Here is a 25,584-nt window from a genome sequence, read left to right on the forward strand (position 1 = left end):
GGGGGGGGGGGGGGGGGGGGGGGTAGGGGGGAGGTTGTAGAGAGAGATTTGTTACTAAGCCTGCACCACTGTTCTTGTCCATTCCCCTCGCAGATTCCTGCAGCTAAGCTTGGATGCACATTTACATTCCATTAAAGGTTATTGATGAAATGCCTCTGAAGTTTGACTTTTTGCACCATAACAATACTTACTGGCAACTAGTCATCATATCTCTAGTACTTTAATGTATTTGCATTGTACTAAAATGCGTTCATTTTCAATGGGCATATATGCGGCTGAAAGAGGTAGCCTATAGTGCATCCCAAATTTTTCAACATGAACATTTTAATATAACATTATAGTCATTATGGCCTTTAGAAAAATGTTTGTTTTGAGGAGGTGGGGTAGTGCACAATAGGCCCCTGTGGCACGGCCCAAGCTTTTGTTCTTAATGGCATTTTTTCCCTAACATTACTTTTACTTGTATACTTTAAGTAGTTTTTTAAACCAGTACTTTTACACTTTTACTTGAGTAAAAAGCTTGAGCTGATACTTCAACTTCTACAAAAGTCGTTTTAAACCCTAGTATCTATACTTCTACTTGAGTAATGAATGCCAATACTTTTGACACCACTGGTACAGACGACTGAGCCGGCTGGAGAGAGGTCCCAGGAACCTCTAAATTTGTTTGAGTGCCACTAGTATGTCCCCTGAGGGACACCGTCCACCAACCTTCTTAAAACTGTTTAGCGTCTTTTTGTTCAACCTAAAAGCAAAAGCATTATCAAGGTAAATATTTAATGTCGATAAGGTAAGCTGTAGCCTATATGGGCAATTTGATTAACAAATTGTGTTAAAACCTTCCTAGGCTATTTAAACATTTGTTTGTACGGATATTCGGAAGAGACAATCCTGATTTATTCAGTCAGTAGCCTATAATAAACAATACAAATGAAAATAAATAAATATAATTGAAATAGTTTTAGCAATAATACACAACATTGAAATATTTCTAGGCCTAATAATAAATGCATATACAAGACTCACAAATGTTGAATAGAAAAAAAAAAAAATGCCAATCAGCATTAAGTGTTCACTTTAAGTGTTGAGAAAAGGAACATCATAGAGGAGACTAGCCTCCTGTCTGGTATATCAACCAACCGTCATAGAGAAACGTAAATCATGTGCTATTAGTTCCAATGTCTCCCGTAGCGGCTGGGCTGATTATTTGATAATTTACCCAATATTTACGATGAGTAGCAATATTGAATGGATTTTCTTTACTTTTTCTGACCAAAAGACACCAAAAAGCCATTTTAAAGTAGCCTGGCAATACCAGACTCTGCTACTTCACTTTGCTTCACATTGCTGTATCAGACTGAGTACAGAAGCGAAATTAAATTGAGCGGAAGTAGGAAGTCTGACGTAGCCAGGCTAATTTTAAAGTGGTTAAGCAAATGATAATAACAATCGGTACACTCTCAGAAATAAAGGTACAGAAAAGACAAAACAAAGGTACAAATGCTCGTCGCTGGGGAAGTACCGCTAAGGGGAACAAACTTGTACCATATTAATGGGTACAAAGAAGTACCCCGAAAGTTTGTGCCTTTTATGGAACAAATATGTACCTTTGAGGGTACAAATAGCTCATCGCTGGGGTGGTACCCCCAAGGTACAGCAATGGTACCCTTGCCATAGGTACAGAGTTGTACCCTTTTATACTGTACCTTTTTGGAGACAATATGGTACCTTAACAAGGCTAAGGAAAATATTGGATTGGATAATTTCAGATTTACATCCACATACTTTAGTTGAAGAGCCTGGCTTTTTACATTTTTACAAATCTATGAAAAGTGCAAGGTTTCAAAATCAACCAACATCTACTGACATACTCTTAAAACTTCAGCAATCATTTAAAAAAAAAACACAAAGTGTACAAAAGAATCTAGATAGTGTAGGTACCGTTGCATTGTCTTCTGAAGTGTGGAACACCACAGCAAATAAAACCTATATGACAACTACTTGTCACCTGATCGATGACACATGGACTCAGCAGTCATGGGTTTTGGAAACCACACCTCTACCTGAAGAATATAAACCCAGTAATATTATTGGACAGCTTCTGAAAATAGCAGATAAATGGAGAATTGGAAACAAGATTAAAGTGGTAGTGACAAATGAAGATGGGATAAAGAAAGACATCAAAAAAGCAGGATGGGATTTCATACCCTGCTTCGCTAACACACTGGATGTGGTCTTCAAGGAGACACTTGAAGCATCTTCTGTCTGGAAAGCGCTGGTGGAAAGATGTTGTAAAATAGCAGAGTATTTTTCTAATGCTGAAGCACAAGGTCACCTCAAGAAGGCTCAAAAAAACCTGCGATTACCGAAGTATAACCTGGCTGAGACCAAGGGTGATAAATGGCTTTCTACACTAAATATGCTAGAAAGAATCTCAAAGCAGCATGAGGCCATACGCCAAGTGTTAATTGAATTTAATGTTGACTTACTGTTAAGCAAGCATGAAAATAAAAACATAACCAAGACAATATCATCCCTGAAGGCATTCCAGGATATCATATCACCAGCAAAACGATACCACTCACTTGCAGACATCATACCACAGGTGGACGCCATAAGGAAGAAGCTAAAGCAGTTGCAACAGAGCGGAAATGAGTTTGCAAAGGAATTAGCACAACATTTGGATCATCACTTCAGTAGAGCCAAAGAAAATGACTGGCTGACATTGAGCACCACTCTTAACCTGAGATACAGAGACATCGCTCTCTCTGAGACAGGGACTTTCACACGCATTACGAAAAGGATCATTGCTGAAATGGAACACCTGAATGAAGAGAACCAAGGGAGAAGCTTTCGACAACCAGGCAATTTTGATATGGCTCTGAAGAGATACTTGGAAAAGAAAATGTTGCCAACTAAATATGATCCTCTTGCATTCTGGAAATTCCCGAAAGATGAAGACTGGTACCTGAGTGAGGTTGCACGCAAATACCTGGCTGTTGTCTCTACTGCGGTACCGGCTGACATTGCCTTTGACATAGAGAAAGCCAGACTAGTGGCTAGTCGAATAAGCAGCTTGGATCCAGAACATCTAAATATGATGCTTTTTCTAAATGGCAACCATTTCCTTCCCTCTTAACTCACTATTTAACAGAAGGGAAAACGACCATGGCCTGTTTAATATTTTAAAGGGTATAATGGCTAAAGGTTATACATTTATCAATTTCGATTAGGAACTATTTACTTTGTAGTTTCAATAGTCCATAATCAATCAGTGACAATATGCACAATTCATATATTATTCACAAAAAGGTTATATGTCTGCACATTTTCAGTAGGTGAAGTCACAAACAATTGTGAGACATTTTACCCAATTTTTTGTAAACAAACTTTGCATTGAAAGGAAAGTCCTGCTTTTTAAAATGCATATTAGCGATTGTTTGTCAGTTACCTTAAGCTTAAGCTTTCAAGTCCTTGCTTAAGACGCATAACTATGCTTTGGCTTATAATTCTAGTTGAGCTTTGATATCTTGGCCTGTTGGTTATTTTGTTTTAATTTGTTTGCAACTTTGTGTAATATTGTCTGTATAATAATTAGTTTTTTTATTTTCTTTGTTGGATCTTGAGAAGCACTTTGGTCATTTATGATTGTTTTTAAATGTGCTATATAAATAAAATTGAACTGAACTGTACTTGTTGAATGAGGATTGACCACAAGATGGCAGTAGGAACACATTTATGCTATATAGGCTTAGATTGGAGCACATAAAAATAAAACACAATATAATATAACGTTTTGTTTTTGTTGTTTGTATTTATTTTTTTTTTGCTCAGCCAATCCATGCATAAAGTCACATCAAGTTATCAACTTTATCAACCGTTTATGTTCACTTTGAATCCGCTCCCCCAATGCATTTCCCATGAAAATCCTGAAAACTGAAAATGTACGCATTTCAATCAGAAAGCATATTAAATGATCCATGCAGTCTTGGTAGAGCTGTTCTGCTCATGTTTTAAAAAAGCCCTCACAGGTGCTGTAAGCCTAAATATTTCTATTTTAATAAAATTAAGTTTAGGCTTCCACCTATTAAGAAGAATTTACTTTCTGAAATCTAATATTTGACTCTGGAATTTAATAAGTCAGATCTGTTGTGTCAGCATTTCTCTGAGTCAACACAGCTGTGATTCAGCAGTTTTTAGCCTGAGGATGGTCATTATCTGTGTGAATCTACAACACTGGAAAACTAGGCCTTCAACACGACCAAACTTACTCAGCTATTGTGTTTTATTCTAAAATGATGATTCGCATTGACGGTCATAAACACAAGTACACATTACAGTCCACTGGTGAAGTTTATCAGCTTTTTCTTTTATTGAAAAATATAACTGTCGTTTTGCATGGGAAATTAAGGCAGGACATTATTTATATTATTTCAATACATAATGATACAGCCATTAAGTGAAATAAGATAAACAGCAAATACCTGGAAATTAAAGATATGGTTTCATACTATATTTTAGTGTTTTGACGACCATTTTTCTGCAGCACCTGTAGATGATTGTGGTGTTATTAATTATTATAAACCTGTGTGCACAACCAAGCAAAGAAACTATAGAAACCTCTATGCCATTGTATATGGAGGGTACAGTTTTCTCTCTGTAAGCATAGACACAAGTAAAAGTATTAATGTCCTGAAAGAAAACTACCCAGAAACTGTAGATGGAGCCTGCTGCTCTAAAAAAGTCCAGCGTTCCAGCTCACTTTTCAGTTCTGGACATCTGGTCTTCTTCAAAAGTTTTGTGTGCAGGGTGATATCTCCACAACCACATTTTTAACCCATAAAATGATCAAAAACTGGGCAACAAAACAGAGGAATAGAAGACACTGGCACATTCGATTATCCCCCATTTGTCCTCACAGACAAAACAGCACGATGCAGCATTTTGACCAGATATCAGGCAACCCAAGCCCTTCGAACCCAATTAATAAAGCCCTTTCCAAACCGTTCTATACCCACAGTGAAATCCTCTCTAGGAAACATGGAGACAGCATTACAAACATCTTTCTTACAAATCATACCTTGCTTTTTTCTCTGTACAAACATGCTGATTTCACAAATCAACCAAAAACACTTGACAGGTGAGCAAGGAAATAATGTAGCTGTAGACTTAGAGTGGATATAAAGCCTTACTGAGCTCACAAAGTGAAGGTAAGAGGCCACAGAGAGGTCTGTACAAACAATTCTGTGCCACTGAAACCAAGAGATTACAAAAAAATAACCAATTCTACAAAATGGTGCTCTCTTTAGTTCAGCGTGCTTATATAAATGTCAGATAACAGGGCCAACACCCTTGACTAAACAACAGCATCAATCAAAAGACTCAAATATACAGTAAATGATTAACTGAACATGATGTACATATATCAAGAGAGGGACGGTTTTAAATTATCTCCCCAAAACATAACTTTGTGTCATGAAAAAAAAAAAAAAAAAAAAAACGAAATTACCAAAGTGCACAATTAACTTTTAATACTAGCTTTAATAGATGGTAATTATTTTACGTTTTCAGTGGAAACCCCACAGCCTCTAATAGTGTTAATAATCCTGCCAGTATAAGGGCAAATTTGCTGTTAGTATAGTTTGTGAAAGTCTCAATGACCTAAATCTGAAGTGTTTTTTTTCTGTGGCACTAAACAGAATTTAAAAAAATAACAAGTTTCAAACATTACCAGACTGCCACTTGTCAAACAAATGTGTAGCCCCGCCTTCAAACTCTAACGATTGGTTATCATAGTCCTGCAATTTATGTAAAGATCCCAACTAAAAAAAAAAAAACTTTAGATTTAATTTTAGTGCTTCCGATGGTGCAGAAATTACACAATTCACCTTTAAGGAAAAATAGTGAAAGCTTTACATAACTGTAACATAAAATTGGATGGTGGTGAGAGTTTGCTCATTAAGAATTTTAATAAAGTACAATAGTGTCTACATTTAACTGATGCAAAGGGTATGACACTAACTTACAGAGCGGCTATAGAAGTTACAGTCTCATCATGGGGTGCTGATCTCTCTCTAAGAACTATAAAGTCCTTCAGAGATGAAACCCTCCAGAGCCACTTCTGCTGATGAGCGAGGCACTACGTTAGACCCTGAATAAGAGAGCTACACTCTTCCTCTATGAGCCTGTACAATGATAATCAAATAACACTCCTCAGCCCTCTTGACACAAACTGAAATTGGTTCCACTTGGACTGATTCTACTGCCTACAAGTAATGTGACGTCACCACTGCTTTCTGTTTCTGCATCCCATCAATCTGAAAACTCTGACAGGATACCTGACAGGAAATCCTCTAAAACATGCATGGAACACATGACAAAGTCCAGATCTACTACATACACAACTGGGAAAAAGGTAACATATACCAGAGATAAAGCATTCTGTTAAACCTCCAAACACATTAATGGTATTCCAATCATCTCACCATTTACATCATAATGGTTTTGTATACAAGGCAAAATTAAGAATTTAGGAACTTAAAGATGGAATCAAAACCTGTAAAACATACAGTAGGAAACTTAAGACTGTTGGCATTAGTTGGCGTTTTTTTTTAGGATGTAAAGGCATTAGCTAGAGTACTGCATCTATCATGGGAGAATGTGAGGCTTGGTTCCGCACAAACCTCATGTATCAGCATTCCAAGTGGTCAACACTGGAATTTATTAATGATACTCACGAGACTGTAATTACCATTTGAAATGGAATTCCCTTGCCTTGGCATATCCAAACACGCAAGCACATTTTTTCTCACAGCTGTGTTGGTTCTGGTGAAAGTCACTAGTAACAAAGGGTTTATATACCTGATCTAGAAAGTGTAGTGAAAAAGCCTTTAGCAAGGGCTAAAACTATATTTTTTCCCTTTCATCTCCATTATAAAATCAGTCCTCCAAGTCAATGTACAGGCTTTATATTCCACCAACTGACCCCAAATCAACTTCCACCATTTCTTTTAGTCTTTGCAAAAGACTGTTCTGGCACCTTACGGTTCACTTTACACCCTAATCTCGTCATCATCGTCGTCATCCATGTAGGAGAAGTCCCCGTCGTCTTGAACTCGAGGTGAGCTGAACTTGATGTTGTTTGTGTTCCCCTCATACATCTGATTGTGGGATTTTTCATCCAGCACGGTGGACCCTGAACTGGAGAGGGAACAGCTGTCCAGGTTTTGATGGTTCCTGGTTTGGAGCTCTGGAGTGTAAGTTTCGGTGACTGGCCTTTGGCGTGGGGGCCGGATTGGAGGAAGAGAGTCCTCTTCTTCCACCTCGTTGGGTGGGCTTTGGGTTGGCGAGCTGAATCCCTCGCAACTCTTCCCCTCTTCATATCCCAGATCGTCATCGTCAATGCCCTTCTTGTCCATCACACTCAAGATGTCACCAAGCATTGAGGGACCCAGATCAATGTTGAAGGACATGATGGACTCGGTACGTTTCATGCCTCCGGTATAAGGAACCGATGGACGCAAGTCAGTCAGCTCTCCAAAATTCCTCTCGTCCAGCTCTAAGTCTGATACAGGGGATGCCGTGGCTCCATTAAGTGGTTTTATTTCGTCATCTGGAAGTTTCTTTAAAGGACTTGAGGACACACTCTTGGGAAAGCGGATTCCAGTACTTAGTCCTGTGTCATCGTCATTCAAATATGGCAGTGAGATTGCATTTTTTACATAACTCGGCGAACCCCTAGGGGGCGCCAGTTTGGATTTGTCTAGCTTGTCACGATTGGCCGACTGCGAACGTTTGCTGCTTCGGAATGTACGAGAAAGGAGGCTCTGTTTAGGTGAGCTCTGCTGTACCTCCGGCTCCTTTGGTGGCTCCCCTGAGCGGGTGCTAAGAAAGGAGGTGTCCCCGAACGCGTCACCTCCTCGACCCACGTGCATAGTGTGACGGAAGTCTCCCAAAGGTGCGCTGATCATCTCCGCAGTCAGGTCAGCACGAGAACGTCGCTTCGACTGGGAGGACGAGGACACGAGCTGCTTCAGAATTGGCATGATGACTACTCAAATAATGTCCACAGAAAAATAAAAATCGTAAAAGTCTTTCTTTGACAAGAAATGAGTCACTCTTTCCTATGACGGTGTAGATCCAGGACAGTGGTCAGGATGAAAATTCTTCCAAGAATCCAGGACATGTGGCCATTTTTATCCTTAAAGCATAGTGTCCAGCTTTCAACATCTGCAATTCGACCTATGATAAAAGAGAAAAGACACAATAAATGTAATTTTATTAGAAGGCTAACATTTATTACTGAATAAAGAATTCTCTTTTGATTTTAGAGCTTAAGTTGAACCGTCAACTGACGGACTATATTGCAAGTAGAAATTATTGTAATTATACATGATATTTGGAATTTTGAACTATGTGACATTACAATGGCATCACATATTAAATGTATTTCCCATTTTGTTTTAAATGATTAATTTTAAAGGAAAATTGGCTTTGCAAAAGAAAACGCAGGGAAGGGGTAATCATGAAGCATTTCACCAGTAAAGCCACTTTTATCATTTAACACCAGGAAGAAGAGGTGTAAAGAGGTCGGAAAAGAAATTCCTATTCCATCCATGAGCCTTTTTATTGTTCTTGGAGGAAATGCGGTCGTGAAAGGGTGACACGTTGCAAAAGCACTGATTTAGCATAGTGGTCACCCCACCATCGGAACTTTGAACACTTCCAGCTCAGCTTGCTATGAACTTGTGAACCTTCGGTTTACTCAACAGATAAAGCTGGAATTAAACCACACATTGCACAACAAATTCTAGGCCCTTAGTATTATTGACTTTTATTAACATGCTAGTATTAATACTGGCATAGGACATCAGTGCTCTGAAAAAAGATCCTGGAAAAGCACACAGAAGTCTCCTCTCTTCAACCTGTAAGTTAATACGGTTATACTTGTATAGAAAGTGCAATTATAATTTAGTAAAATAATTTTTTTTTATTGGAGAGCTACAAAAAATGAAGTTTGAATGAAAGTGGTCTTGTTTAAAAAAATAAAAAATAAGACAAAGATTGTAAAAAAAAAATGAAAACAAACAAAAGGTTGCAATGCAGATTTCGGATAGTAATGTGGTCCAAGGCACACATCCAAGTCACAAATCCCCATACTTTCCAAATCCACATTCACTTTGTGATTACATAACCATAAGCTCAGAGGATCCTGGGAGTCCAGAGCTGCAAAAGAGCTGCATTTCTTCTTAAACTCAACTCCATCCAGTGCAAAATTCTATGTAGTATGTGCCAGGCTCTTATATCATGAGGAAATCTAGACCTTTACTCTTTGTTGTACTCCGCTGCAGCTGCCTGAGATTTTTCTTCCAGGTCTAGTTCTGACAATGTAGTATTCCTTTTCCCTAGACAACTTGCTTGCATTTTTTACCCTTATTTTTGAACACTCCTTCCTTTTCCTATGAAACTGGGTATAGGAATATAAGGATTTTAAAGATTCTAGTTCCACTTCACACTTTGGATAACATTCTTACTGCTTTTATTTTAGGAGGCTGGTGTCAAATGATGAGAACATATCAAATTGTCAACATCTCTTGAAATCAACAACATAAAAACTCTGTTTCCCATAATTACTGGTTTGCATTTAGTGTTTAAAAGCTTCTTAAATCATTCGAACAGACAAAATTAAACAAAAGTATTAAGACAATGGCTAGACATTGTTTAAGGTGGTTCTTGCATTCTTCCACGGATTGAACAGCATCATTTATAGAGGTTCCAAAAACTGTTAAAGAATCTTAATGAAAATCGCAATTTTGGAACTTTTATTTAGAATTTTTTTATAGGCTTTTAATTTGTAATAGTAGGACAGAAGAGAGAGACGACAGGAAAGCACTGGGAGGAGAGAGGGAGTGGGATCGGCAAAGGACCTCGAGACAGGAATCGAACTCGGGTCGCCGCGAGCGAAGTTGCGCTTTATGTCGACAAGATACGAGGCTATTGGCGGCAACAATTTCAAATAAGTAAACATTTTATATAATGACAATGACAAATGTAAATAAGAAAAATTGCTAAGAATTTATAAATAAATAATGTGAATATATACATAAAGCAAGAAGCAAATAATTAAAATAAGCAAATAAAGAACGACTACCATTCTGTTTAGCTTTAGAAAATATATTACAGTTAAATTTACTCACAATTTGTATTTAATTTTTTATTTTTATTTTTTTTTTGGGGGGGGGGGGTGCTTATTTTGTTTTGAACAAGAACCAGTTCTTGATTTCCAGCTGTATTTTAAATTTTTTTTTTTCTTTGCATTGCTTGTCCTTTCTCTTAAAGTTAATAATTTTGCATGTCTTGGAAGACTAATGACAGTTGTATCAACTTATTGTAAGGTCACTGTGTAGACTAGAGGGAATGAAAAAAATGGAAAGTGAAAAAAAAAAAAAGTTATACGAGATAATTCAAATGCTCTTAATCATTGAGCTCTCTGAACATTCTGATTCCCAGCTGGGCGCTGTGATTTATGGTTTAATAATCTGATTATCTGCTTCTTTACACAGGGGAGGCCTCTTAGCCTTCACTTGAGACGCACCAATCCCTCAAACAAACCAAGATCAAAGACACTGAGCTGTTCAACAAACATAATCCTAAAGAAGACTAGTCTGATCTGTCTAAAAACTATGATGGAAACATATTAAAACATTACTTGTTGCCATCTAGACGGTTGTCCACAATTCTCAATGTTTTTAAACAGGACTTCATAGCCACCCCTGAGTTGTGTGCACGCCATTTGGATGAATGATATCCAGGCAACAATATTCCAAAGACACGTCACCCCACCGAAACATTTGCATCTCTGACAACAAAAGCCCATTGAGGGACTGTAGCTGTGAGAGAACAGAAGAAGGTTTGATAGACAATAAGCTCTCCACTTAAGACAAAGAACTGGGCGTCCCTGCGGAGGATTCAGCTCTGCCCGCTGGCAGGCTGACCTCATTGTTGAATCACAGAATATCGCCCCGTTCCGAGGTTACTAGATAGAGGTGTTGTGTGTGTTTGCATGCATGCACATCTATACAAAAAAGCTCCTAAATAGGCACTAACAGTTTTTGATCAAATAAATCAACAGAATGAAGAAAAATCTTTCCTATACTAACCTCAGACCTAATTTTACTCATAAATTGAAAACCGCTAGGAAACTTCCCAAGAGAACCCATGCAGAATTAGCCTTCTCGATTGGCCTGAAAATGCAGATCATAAATCACAAGTGAACAGCTCTATTGCTCCAATGGTAGGAAAACCCCCAATTATGGACTGTATATATGAGGCATGATTAATTGCAATACATTCAACTGGTTTGCAATATAAAAAATAAATAATAAAAAGTTATAGAATTATGCAATTAATTGAGTAATTAAAGCAGTTTCGATCCATAAAAAACTATTAAATTAATTTAGTAAAACATACCTTTCAAAACAAATATAAATCCAAATCTAAAAACAGATGTACCTTTTCTTAAAGAAATAAATAAAATAATAATAATAATAATCAAAATGAATCCATAAATCTATAATCTCCATATTATATGACTTAATGCAAATTAGAAGCTAAATAACTAAATAAATGTCTAAATAAATAAATAAAGAGGAGTAATTAAAACAACAAAATTACATATTTTATAAGTTTTGATTAATAATAATTATAATTGTAATATTATTATACTATTATTTATAATTTGTATTATTTTATACAAATTCACTTTGTGTTGTCATGAATTGAAAAACCAATCTTCACAAAAAATACTGAGAGTCTTTGGACCTGTTCATGCCCATTTCCAGCAATCACATCACATCTAAACGCTTCATTAACAGCTCCGCTCCGGGGATTTCAGAGCATGCCATTTGTGTTCAGCATCATTACACATCAGTACAAAAATCCTAACAGCTTCTGAAAGACACCACAACAGCTAAAGATCTCTCTCTCCCTCTGGACATGTGTGTACATAACGGAGCTCACTGGAGACCTACAACTTCACAGCTGCCCGGACCCTCGAGATCAAACTCAGTGAGGGTCTAAGCACACATCTGCAGGGCCTCGTTTCACAGGCTCCAAACCGGGATACCAGGAGACCCGTTTCAGTCTCGTCAACATTCCTAAGTATGAAGCACGAAACACTCTCACAAGAAAAAAAATCTACTAGTCAGTCTCTTCTGGCAGGAGGCCCTTATGGCAATGATGGTAGAAAAACAAGGGCTGGATTGTGGGTTAAAAATGTAGAAAAATTTTGGGGGTTGAGTATGAATGTGGCCATCAAACCCACAGCTGTATTTATGTAATGCACTTTTATGCACAAAGAGAGATTAGGACCAAGGGAAATAAAGCAATCATGGTATAAATGATTCACATCTTTACTACAAGAATCATTCATCTTATGCTGTTAACTCATGATGTCACAATCTATTGCATAAACTGTAATCTCATGCAAAGCACAAGGAAGGAAGTCATTACATGAGACGCTCTGCTGAATGAACCACCAGCTGTCACTTAATGTTACTGTACTTTTATTCATAGATCCGTTTTAATCTTTTAAGAGTGATCATTACTTATTAAATAGGATGCTACGGAGTTCTGGAAAACATCTTAATTATTCTTCCATCACAACGGCAGCTTTCTGTTTTTACAGTACAAAACTCCTGAACCCACATTCTATATTTAACTAAAAAATACTGACTAAGACATTATACATTATATAAGTATATAGACACGCTTTAGACAAGACTTAATGACTAAATGACTGTAACCCTGTCAGTGATGTCTCGATTCACAATCCGATATGACCTACAATTGTTTATTAAACATTAGCCTACATTTTACATGTGCTTTAGGCATGTGGCAATAATGTAAAAAGTATGCAAAGGAGTAATAAAATAAGAAATTAAGTAAATAAAATACAAGGAAATATATATATATATATATATATATATATATATATATATATATATATATATATATATATATATATATATATATATATATTTATTTATTTATTTATTTGTCTTTGTACCAAAATAAATTTAACTTAGTAACATGCAGAAAAGGCCTTAACAGGCCTGTGATTATTTGAGATTTAGGACAGCAGGATTGAGGCACAGACACCATTTGATTAATGTCTGCACAACACATAAAATAATCTCTTTAAGGCTTAAAATCCCTTTAAGAGTTTCGGCTCTTAAAACCCCTTAACTGTCACCCCATCCCGAACACGGGATGCCTATGTCTACTTCAATATATTAAAATCTAATCTAATCTAATCTTGACAAACTATATATCGTTGGAAAGGTCTAAGACTCCCAAATATTTTACCAATGTGTTTTTTTGTTAAAAATGATGTAGGAAAAGTAATAGACCAATTGAAGACAAGAGTGCACCCTCAAAAATCTACATTATAACAGGAGTTTTGACCTTTGTAAAAAAAAAAAAAAAAAAAATACTTCTTCGTTGCCTTTTTCTCTATCACATTTTAGAAATCATCAGAAATTATATATCAACTGAAAACTTAAAATATCAAAATTCATACTTTAAAACCCATTTTAAAATCAGACATTGTTTTACCATGCAAATTGTACATCAATATCATGTTATAAAATATTTTTAGTCATGAATTATAAAAATTTAGTGGTTGGTTAGGGTGCTATTGCAGTAAACATAATCCTTTTCATATGTCCATATATTTGTTATTGTATATAAACAAAAACTTCTTTACATCTCAAGAATGCATGTGAATTGAACTGTAGATTCCAGTGTCTGTTTTTTTCTACTTCTCTATACAAAAAAGCTGAAGCATATCAAGATAAAATCAACATATGTAAAATGTAGGTGGATGTCCTAAAAGAAAAAGAAAAAATATGGATCATAAAGAAAACAGACCACTGTATTCAATTACATCATAATGGAGCCGTGTCCAAAAACAATATAGTACTATGCACATGAGTGTGTGTGTGTGTGTCTGTGTATAATTTTTCAATGAACCCATAAATGTTTTCATCTATTAAACTCCTGAGGCTTTAACATGCCTTGTATTAAAGAAATAAAATAAATTAAAAAGGACACTTTTCATTAAAATACATTTTTTATAATAATTAAATATTGCACTTCCTGTAGAAAATATAGTTTCTGATTTGAGGTTAAATGTATGCCTCTATGATTGCAGCACAGTGGTACTCAAAATAGCAAGGTAACACAAATATTAACTTGAAAATGTCATTGAAACCAGGAACTGGTTGAAATCATAAAAGATTTCAGATGTTATTATTGACTACAATTACAACCTGTTTTTCCTGTTAACCCCTCCACGGGCCTGAGGCCTCATAGACACAGATATAAAGTGTAAACAGATGGAAATAGAGGGAAGATATGAAGACACCCACCAAATCAACCAATAGAATCTCCTTTCACACACATAAAAATTCTAAAAAAAACATGAAATATCATGTATTTCACCTATCCCTTTGCTCTAACAATAGAGACACTTTTTGATACACAGTCAGCAAGCAAGTGAGAGCAGGATGAAGACCCTAACACTTCTAGCTAAGTGCTAATGTATAAAAAGCAAACATTTTGAACTCTGATCTGGTTACTCTGTGTCACACAATCACAATGAAGGTCAATTGGAACTTTCGAGGATCAAAAAAGATACACGAAGCAGCATTAAACTGTCTTTAATTCCAAGTCTTCTAAAAGTTTGGTTAAGGGGGGGGGGGGGGGTGAAATGCTATATCATGCATACTGAGTTTTTTACACTGTTAAAGAGTTGGATTCCCATGCTAAACATGGACAGAGTTTCAAAAATTAATTAGTACGTTTTGTCACAAGTTTCGGAAAGTTTTTTTCGAGTATGGCTCTGTGTGACGTTAGATGGAGCGGAATTTCCTTATATGGGTCCTAAGGGCACTTCTGCCGGAAGAGTGCGCGCTCCCGTATAGCAGAGCACTGAGAGGCTGAGCACAGACATTCACTGATCAGAGTGAGAGCGTCGCGAAATGTCACAGAAGTGTGTTTTTGGTTGCCAGGGCAAGACAACCCTGCACAGATTACCAAAAAAAAAAAAAAAAAAACAGCGTTAAGGGACCAGTGGATGGAGTTTATTTTTACAGAGCATCGAGAGTTGTGCAAGGGTTTTTGTTTGTTCCCTGCATTTCGAAGATGCTTGTTTTACAAACAAGGCCCAGTTTGACGCCGGATTTGCACATCGTTTATTTCTTAAGGATAATGCAGTCCCAACGAAAAAGGGTCACGATCGTGTGTTGGAACCGCAGGCGGTGAGTAAAACTGCTTAAAATATCTCTGTGTTGTTAACTTAGCTATCGGCGCGTAAGCACATCAAGTAAACAACATGTGATGTTGTCATCAAACTGCACTTTCCACATGTACAGCTTAAAAAAAACAAAAAAAAAAAGACGACATAAAAAGTGGAACTTAGTCATTTTCCAAAACCGCTAAGCAAATATATACAGTTTTAGTACATACCACATAGAGAAGTCATTGCTGGTGCTGCTCTTGTTAAATTTCAGCCTCTGGATCTGTGTCACAGCTTCCAAACGCTCTCAACGCAAAAGCTTACTGGCGCTCGTGATTCTTTAGCTCCGCCCACACGTCATGCCTCCAGCCGGTCGTGTTTTTCGGGAAAAATCGGTACAGACTATCTTTCTCTTATGAATATAATAAAACTAAAGACTTTTTGGAGTTATGAAGGATGCAGTACTACTCTATAGGTACTCAAGATTAACAGGATATTGAGTGAAAACGAGCATTTCACCCCCCCCTTTAACAAATCAGAGAAGAAAAGGGTGGATGTCTGGATATTTACACTATTTTATTACTATTACTATTTTATGGCTTCTGAAGACAGCGGAAACATATCAATATGTCACTGTACTCGCCTACATCTCTGATGAACCACTTTCTTGACACTTTTTGTAAAATAATTTTTGTTGAAAAGCACCAGTTCTCATCCACTTACATTATACTGAAAACAATGACCAGGAAATAAAAAAAAGTCACCTTCTGTGTTCAAAAGGAAGAAGGAAAGGTTAGAAATGACATGAGAGTGAATAAATGAGGACTGTATTTAAATGGTTTGGTTAAACTACAGTACCATTAACAGATTATAACTCCAACAAGCTGAAGGACAAAGAAACGCTCACAAAACAACTCGGAGTTCAACCACAGTGCAGAGTAATACTATCAGCCTCCCAGTCTAGTTTCTGAAAGTTTTCTCTTGGCTTGGGCAAGGCAGGATATTATGCATTAGCTTATTCGGCATTCAGCAGCCAGCGGGGTAAACAGATATACTGTGTGTGTGTGTGTGTGTTTGTGCTTGGAGTTTCTCTGCCAAACATGCTGAAACTAACCACAAGGATTACACACTAGACGGCAGAAAACACTAAAAACCTGTGTTTAAACCAGCGAGGCCTCATATGCCACACACAAACACACCTTCAATTATTTTAACCGTTTAGTCTGACTTAACATTGAACAATATTCATCTATAAGCTTTAGGTTTTCCTCAAAGCAACTATTACGGCTCACATTTTACTTTGTCAGTCACTTTTCTGCAAGGTGAAGGTCGCAGCTCTGTAATCATGGACAGAACCTGCCCTACAAATCAAGTAGATGATTAACTTTCCAGATCCTTTCCACTCCACATTCCTGATTTCTTCAGATTCAGATCCAGCCAACAATCCTCTCACAGCTGTGCGATTCTGCATATACAAACAGAAAACGTCAAACTCAGGCTCAGAAGAGAGCAAATGAGAACTTATTTTGAAAATACAAACAACAAAATCCACTAAGTCTGCTCAGAATTTAGGCCCATAACCCTTTCCAAACGGCACACACAAGAATGAGATGGGTGTTGCAGGCAGTCTTGGGCCCGAGCATCTGGGACCAAAGCATGAGAGTGTTGAAGAAAAGCAGACACACATTGTCTGGTGCCATCTTGGCAGAGACGATACATGATGGTGCGCCAGCAGGCTGGCCACAGTCCTCGTAGAGCATTTCCATCCAACATCTCATTAAACAGAGAAAATTAGGTCAATGTTACGTGTCTCTGAACAATTTTGATGGAGAGAGTGGGTAAGTTCTTAATCTAACCAACTGCGTGGTAATTATGTCACATGACCACTTTAGAAAAAAATACTCTTACTCTTATCAAAATGAATTTAATTAATAAAAAGAATACAAATTCTATAATATATATATATATATATATATATATATATATATATATATATATATATATATATATATATATATATATATATATATATATATACATACATATATATATATATATATATATATATATATATATATATATACATATATATACATATATATACACACATATATATATATATATATATATATATATATATTTTACTAAATATTGTAATTAAGTGTTATGTAAAAAAGTGGCACATCTTACCCCATTCTCCCCATCTGTGGCCCATTGTGTTCCTCCACCCTGCTCAGTTTTCCACACAGCTACAATTTATGAAGCCCTTTGCTCAAATCAAACAGGTTTAAAGAGGACATTTCTCAGCTGACCTTCTTAAACGGCTTCAAACTGTGAAATGCAGACTTTGGACAACTTCTGGTCATTCGTCTTTTCTGTCTGGGTTCAGAAGTTTAACCAGTTTAGACTAGACGAAGTACTGCCTACATCTGAAAACAGGTTTTCACCGATCGTGCAATTTCTGTGGGTTTCTCTACATGATGTGTGTGCCAATAAACATGTCTACAGCATGATTCATTGATGAAGGATGCTCAGGTGTTTGTGTTATACATTACAGACATTATAAAGCCTGTCTTTAAAAACTATTTTCTTCACCGGAACACAAGACAACACCAGTTGAGCAGCATTTTTCAAGACGACACCATGAAAAGAAATGTCTATAATTTACAACTTTCTGTTTCATCATCGGCATCAAAACGATCCAAGAAGACCTCGAGAAATGTGCACCATTTAATTATTAATGACTGACACTGTTCACATCCTAAACTGAGAAAGATCTAAGACTGGTCTCAAAGACGAAACCAGGTTATACATTTACAGAGAAACCACTGAATACTCATGTATAGTTATCAGTTGAAACAATTCAGTCTGAATGGCCTAAACATACAATCTCAAAGCCCACGACAAGACTTCCCATAATCCTTAGCAAATAAAACACACATAAACTTACTGAGAACATCACACATATACAACATCGCTGCTGTGTGAGTTTTACACACACACAAGGAGCAATTGTTTTCCTTTAAAGCATACATAATACACCATATCTCTCAAGTCATCATGCAATAGTCTTAAATAGATGAATAGTTATTCGTCTGGTGTGCATTCATGTCAAAATTACTATATTAATGATTTCTTTGCAAGAAATAAAACCATATGCAGCTCAGTTGCTTGGCTGATAGAAAAATATTTAATCTCCACATTTATTCATTTCTATATTCTTTACCAAAACAAAACCCTTAAAAAAGGAAAACCGCTTAATAAAAAGCATGGCAATAAAAAAAAAAAACCATGTATAATAACCACCTTAAACATTTATAACAATAAATTTGAGTTTTTGAAACTTTCTACCTTATAATTAAAAGACTGAAAAAGACTTCACGTTTTACTAGTCAGAAACTCATAACTATAGTAATTTAGTCTACCAAGCATTAGACAATAACAACTGTCCTGCAATGACGAAATACCAATTAACTATTGTTAACATACAGCTGTCAGTGCAGTTCAGCTCCTTCAGGTCTAAAAAGCCCTTAAACCAGATGTTCCAGCTCACAAGAGAAGAAAATCCATAAATCTGAGCGTTCAGTGACTAAGAACTATTTCTCAAAGCAGGATCAAATGCTCAGTCACCATCACAAACATTTACTTTGGTTGCCAAGAAAACAATGATGATGAAAAAGGTGGTTAATACATATTAACACAACACGACACAATTTTTTTTTTTTTTGGGGGGGGGGGGGGGGGGGTGTCATGGCCTAGTGGTTAGAGGGTTTGACTCCTAACTCTAGGGTTGTGGGTTCGAATCTCGGGCCGGGAATGCCACGACTGCGGTGCCCTTGAGCAAGGCATCGAATCCCCAACTGCTCCCAGGTGCTGCAGCATAAATGGCTGCCCACTGCTCCAGGTGTGTGTTCACAGTGTGTGTGTGTTCACTGCTCTGTGTGTGTGCACTTTGGATGGGTTAAATGCACAAATTCTGAATATGGGTCACCATACTTGGCTGAATGTCACATCACTTTTGGTTTTTAGAATGATAGTACAGGCAGTGCCTTTTGTAAATGTAGTTTCAGTAGCATCAACATGACATTATTTTCCAAACTAGCAATCGTGTTAAATGCTGCCTAAATCACTTAATCTGAAATCAACAACACTTAAAGACCATGACTGATTCCTTTCGTTTAAAAATAGGAAGCATGTCTGAACCAATCAATACAACACTCTACCTTCAACACACATGCTGACCTACAGCCTGAGTTTACTGAAGCATATACAAGTGATCCTCCACAGGACAAGGCCTCTGGAAACGCCCACCTGTCTGCCCTCAGAGACACTGAAACTGTGGAAGTAAAGTCCCAGCGATCACAATAGACTTAAATAAACAGGCCACAGAAATAGAGCGTAACGAAGAAACAATCTGAAGTTTGAGCCAATCCATTTACACAAACAAAAGGAGTAGAAATGTATCTAATATGGCCATAGCTACAAAATAAACCTCCAATGATATTCTCTTTGAAACTGTAAAAGTTTGCTCATTTTGTGAAAGCCTGCCAACATCTCAAACTAATACGATAAAATAATAATAAAACGAAACAAAGGTTTCCTTATGACCCTGTATGAACAAGCAGTTTGAAAAAGAAATAATACACACATAATAAAATACAACAAACAAATTAAAATAACAGAAGTCACCGCTTAATTTCTATGGCAAGTTTAACTAGAAGGTGGACGGAGCTTAGTGAAAGGTCAGTTGTTGGTCTATTTTGAAAGAAACACAACTGCTAAATTGCTAGTAAGCTATGGAAAATAAACATTCTGGAGACCACACATGATTATTCCACATATGCATGGGTCACAATTGTGGGTTATTTTGTGCATAATGACACAGAGTGACAGAGGGCATATGTTATGGATCTAGATGGATATTGGATTACTCAAGTGAAGCCAAGAGCATATGGAATGGGAATGGACATTAAATGAGAAAAAAAAAAAATCCTCATTTTCCCTTTTCACCAGCCACAAGCTTGAGGGAGACCACCTGTTGCTCTATTCAAGAGAAAGAAGGAAACTGATTGAAAATGAGTGATGGAGAGAGATATGAGCAATGGAGAGAGAAAGCATCAGAGAATGAATAGCATGGAGACAGTCAGAAACATAAGGAATGGTTGTTCACTGTGTTGAAAACAATTACCACAAGCAAGTGTCCACAAAAAAATGGCATTGGAAATTACGGTGATTATCATCATTGGATCTGGTGTTATTTAGTTCAGGATAAACACAAGCATTACTATTGACCAACACTGATAAACTATCAGGAAATATTGGAGGTCAATAAATGCGATGAACACTCTAATGGTATCATTACCAGGTTAGATGCAAAACAAAAGAGCAAAAGACTAAATCACACAGGAAATGGCTACTAAATTACAAGGCAATCTGTGTAAAATGTGGCCTAACTAGTTTTTGGGCTTACCCAACTATAAGAAATAACATGCTTAGAGGTTTGCACTTAAGGAGAAACAACAGGGCGTTGTGCCAATACCGATAACGTCACTCCAAAAATGTTCAGCTAAACCTTTAGAAAAATTACCTGGCTTCAGCTCAAAGGAGTATCTTTTAGCTGCAACACAATTAAACCAGTTTTAAACCTTTCAACACTATCAAAAAAAAAAAAAAAAATCCCCATTATGATTTTTGAGATCTCAAAAATGAGGGTGGCTGAAATCCGGTAAACAAAGATTCTCAGTCTGAAACTTGACAGTCCTCGTCTTTAAACCAAAGGTTATTTAAGCACATGGGTTATTTCAGGCTGGTGTATGTGACAAGTGACTAGTTCCTTATCAGTGTTCATCAACATGAGTTCACCACATAGGAAATGATTAGTCCACCAATCATTTTTGCTATAATAATATCAACGGTTATTTTACATGATTTCTAATGCCTTTTGTTAAAGTTACCAAAGTCTCACATGCCAAGTCCGGTCCACTGTATATCACAACTTAGTCTGTTCAAGAACTGGAAAAGTTTGTCATTTAAAGTGACCAACCACAGTTCTTTTTGGTTTAATGAGCCGTTTAGATGCAGGTTTATCTGAAACATGTGGTCAATTGACCAAAAAAAAAAAAAAAAAAATTTGAAATTAGATTGCAGCTGCAACACAAGCACCCCCACCCCCCCACCGCTGTTTTGGTCAGTGAATGAGCTGTGGGTGGTCTGTGAGTGTGCCATCTAAAGCTATAATGTCTACACGATCTCGGTCAACTTTTAACCACTGGTCGAGATTTTATTCAAAATGTTGAGTTTGAAAGTGAATAATTTTCCAGGAATGCATATATTATAGCTTACTTAGTTGTGAAAACACATCTGCAGCAAAGATTAATAATATCACTTCAGTTAATAAAGACTGCAAGCTACACTAGTTAACAGAAAGTTAAACAAGGTCGTATGACAGAGTACCTAGTTCTTATATGAACTAGACTCTACAGGGCTTTGGTCTTCTTGGAATCAGGAGAATTGGCTCAGGGAAATACGCTTCTGTGCCTCTAGTGTGTCAGATTCCTGAGGCCTCAGCTGGGCTTGATACAAAGAGCTTGGGTTTTCTTATTCAAGTTCACGAGGAGAGAGGACAGTGCAGAAATATTGACTCTTGGCAAGAGCTGTGGTTAAAATAGTTGTACTCTCGCTTGAGTTCTGATAAGAAGGCAATACAGTTCTCCCCAGTTCAAAGTCTTCTAAATAAAAGCTAACAATATCTCACAGCCATTTCCTGTCATTGTATAATAAACAGCGTGCTGTGCTGCTCAAAGGTGATTTTGCATCACAATAATATTAAACCTAATATAAAAACAAAGCCTAATTATAATTAAATTAAATTGATAAGAAAATTATACTATAATATTGTATTCAGCAAGAATGCGTTATATTCATCAAAAGATATTAGACATTTATAATGTTACAAATAATTTCAGTTTCAAATAAATGCTGTTCTTTTTAATTTTCTATTAATTACTGATCGTGGTTCATGTTACACTGACGACTGGAGTAACAGCTGCTGAAAATCCAGTTTTGCATCACAGGAATAAATTATATTTTCAAATATATTAAAATAAAAAAGTAATTTTAAACAGAGGCAATATTTTACAATTTTAATGAATTTTAATTCAATACATGCAGCCCTGGTGAGCATAAGAGGCATTTTATAAAATATTACATATCCCAAACTTTTGAACGATAGTTCAACGATGGTTTGAAAGGATAACCAGTATTATAAGACCAGTACCGATATTATACATTTTATTCTTACAGCCTATAGCTTTGGCCTAACACGTTTTAACTTCAGTGATAAAGTAATGCCAAACATCTATGACACAGACTGGATGGGTGGGTGTTGAAGTGTAGTTATCTAGAAAGGCCAGGAACACCCATGATTAACTAACCACCAGAACGGAAAATGTACACATGAACCTGTGGGCTAAATTTAGGAAGATTAAGCTTTTAAAGCCCACCTGGTTGAGTGCAGACATCCGACCTCCTGTATAGAGTGTGTCGACAGCTGGGCTGATTACATCACAGGGGGCATGAGGCTGTCTGACAGAACAACTGACTCATGTTGCTGAGTCACGAGAGTCACAGTGATGTCCGTACACTGAGAATCATTCATACTATCGGTGCGAGTCTCTAACACACACACACACACACACACACGCGCAATCACATCAGCAGTGGACGGGAAGGCAGCCAGCAGAAAATCCATACACACTTACTCACTAGAGATATACACACACACACACAATCATCGGGCAAGATGCTGCTGATGCATTTCAAGTCAACATGAAATCAAACATCAATGTATACTTAAACAAATACTGTTTGTTTTTTTTTTTGTTTTTTTTTGTGGATAGCTTTAAAGCTTAACAGCTAGGGTGCTTGTTTGAAAAATAAATAAATAAAATACAGCATAGAGGTATGGTGATATGGATTAGTGCAATAATCAAATCTCTGCGATTTAATTTATTAAATGCATCTGCTTATTGTTTCAGAGTGAAACATGTCACTGCGCTCCTTCATAAGATGAATCCATGATCCAGTGTCTAAGAAATGAAGTATTGTCATTTTTTAGCTGTATTGTAAGATAAGTATCATTTACAACTATTTATTTTGAAATATTACAATACAAATATTCTTAATTCATTTAATAAAAATGACCACTACCAAAACTATAATTATTTTATAGCCATATTGAAATATAGCCATAATTTATAGTCAGTTTATGCCCTACAAACAGAAACTTCAAATCTGCAGCTTTTTAAATAGTGCTTTAAAACACAATTGCAATTTTTATCAGAAAAAAGTGATGTGACGTGACATAGAGGAAAGCATGGTGACCAATACTAACAATTCGTGCTCTGCATTTAACCCATCCAAAGTGCACACACACACACACACACACACACACACACACACCGTGAACACACTCCCGGAGCAGTGGGCAGCCATTTTTTATGCTGCAGCTATAAATAAAAATTAATTAATTAAATAATATTACAATTAGCCTTTTCCCCAAATTGTGCCGCCCTATATAATTCACATATTGGAATAACATCAGATGACTAAAAAAGTTTTTCATTTTGGGGTAAACACACTTTTACTCTTTATCACAGTATCTGTGTAAAGTGCTGAAAAATAAATGAAACCTCCTTTTAAAAGTGACAGAAAAGAGGGACTGGGGCTGCAAAGTGAGGGGGGCAGAGAATTAGGAGGACAGAGAAAATAAGGGGGAAAAAAGAGTGGAAAAAGAACACACTGCATTTATCCATTCATCTAGCAGGCTGGCCTTAAAACACACACACACACATTACGACCTTGGCCTACATCTCCCATGCGACAATTTAGAGCAGAAAAGTCTCTCTGCCTGCCTGCTCTAAGTGGAATGTTCAAATGAGCTCAGGATATTAACCAGGCAGCTCTGACTCCAGGTTTACAGCATATCACTTTGTCTCTCTGGGCAGATACTGACCTTAGAGTTCTGGCAGAAGGATTTCTCTGAGACACTAATGCACCTTTCCACAAATATTGATACCAACAATGACAAAAATGTCAAAGGTTAAGGGTCAAATCTCTGCTCCACACAACAAGTTTTGGTGTTACTTATTTGTTCGGATGAATTGAGAGGTTTAGATAAAAAATGTAAACTAATTTTCTTCTTTGAGCAACAGATTACATTCATACTTGTATACAAAAAAAGAAAAACCAACCCAGGATACCCAAAAGTATTGTGCTGTTGAGTCAACCCATTATGGTCAATCAATTTCACTCTGAACCTTTTACAACACCAAAGTGCTTGGCAGTTTTGGGCAAACAACAGTTTGGGCCGTTAGTGTAACGAACTGTGAAAATGCAGCTGTCTGACCAATATGTATTATGCAAGAAATGTGACCAATAGGTTCTGGACAACGTATGGGAAATGCATCTGGAAATTCACAAGAGGTTTTTGGAAGACTTCACTGGATTCCTGTTTTATTGCAACTTAGATTTTTCAATCCTCTAAGCAGATACATAACACTTTGTTTAAAGTGCAACAATTCTTCCACTCTTTTTTTTTTTTCAATTGACGCAAGTAGCAAGCTAACAGCCTAACATAAGCTCCAAGCTCCAACCTGGCATTTAACACCACTATATGAATGACTCAAAATCACAAGCTTATAAAATAAGTCAAAAGGTCAGTGTACCACAAATAGCTGATAAAAATAATAGAATAATTAATACACACACACACACAAAAAAAAAAAAAATATATATATATATATATATATATATATATATATATATATATATATATATATATATATATATTTTTTTTTTTTTTTTTTTTTTTTCTAGAAATGCACTTCTAACAATGTATATATGCAGTTAATTATTTAATGCATAAACTGAATAAATAGAATCATCACACAGCAAACACACAGTAGAGGAATGTCTGAGCACTGACGCATTAAAAACAGAGAAACTCTTTGGGACCACCTAGAGTTGTGAAACAAATTTAAAATTCAAATGAGTGAGATACCTGTCTGACTGGCCATTGATTTAAACTGCAGGAGAAGAAAGGTCTGTATGAAAACTTTTATCATAAGACTCTTAAAGAGAAAATGCTTCATTGCAACTCCAGTTCTGGTGGGACCTTCTGGAAAAAGCACAAAGAAACTAATTTATGTAAAGTGTAAAGTCTTACCACAGTTTGCTCCGTAGTATTGGATACCAGAAGCCTCAAAGCCAAGGTGAGCTTCTCATTC

At 36.5% G+C, this 25,584-nt stretch overlaps 2 protein-coding genes across 2 annotated transcripts in view; one reads left to right on the forward strand and one right to left on the reverse strand.

The window, feature by feature from the left end:
* LOC127942991 (hornerin-like) overlaps window positions 1-25,584 on the forward strand; it is a 225,032-nt gene that overhangs the window by 156,940 nt on the left and 42,508 nt on the right. The window lies entirely within an intron of this gene.
* Window positions 4,349-25,584, reverse strand: LOC127942998 (cdc42 effector protein 4-like). The gene is made up of 2 exons (XM_052539087.1): window positions 25,524-25,584; window positions 4,349-8,241 (listed from the first exon to the last, which is right to left on the reverse strand). Exon 2 carries the CDS (start codon window positions 8,043-8,045, stop codon window positions 7,053-7,055), a length of 993 nt encoding a protein of 330 aa, XP_052395047.1. The 5' UTR covers window positions 8,046-8,241; window positions 25,524-25,584; the 3' UTR covers window positions 4,349-7,052.

This window comes from Carassius gibelio, chromosome A22 (genome assembly GCF_023724105.1).
Source record: "Carassius gibelio isolate Cgi1373 ecotype wild population from Czech Republic chromosome A22, carGib1.2-hapl.c, whole genome shotgun sequence".
Taxonomy (NCBI): domain Eukaryota; kingdom Metazoa; phylum Chordata; class Actinopteri; order Cypriniformes; family Cyprinidae; genus Carassius; species Carassius gibelio.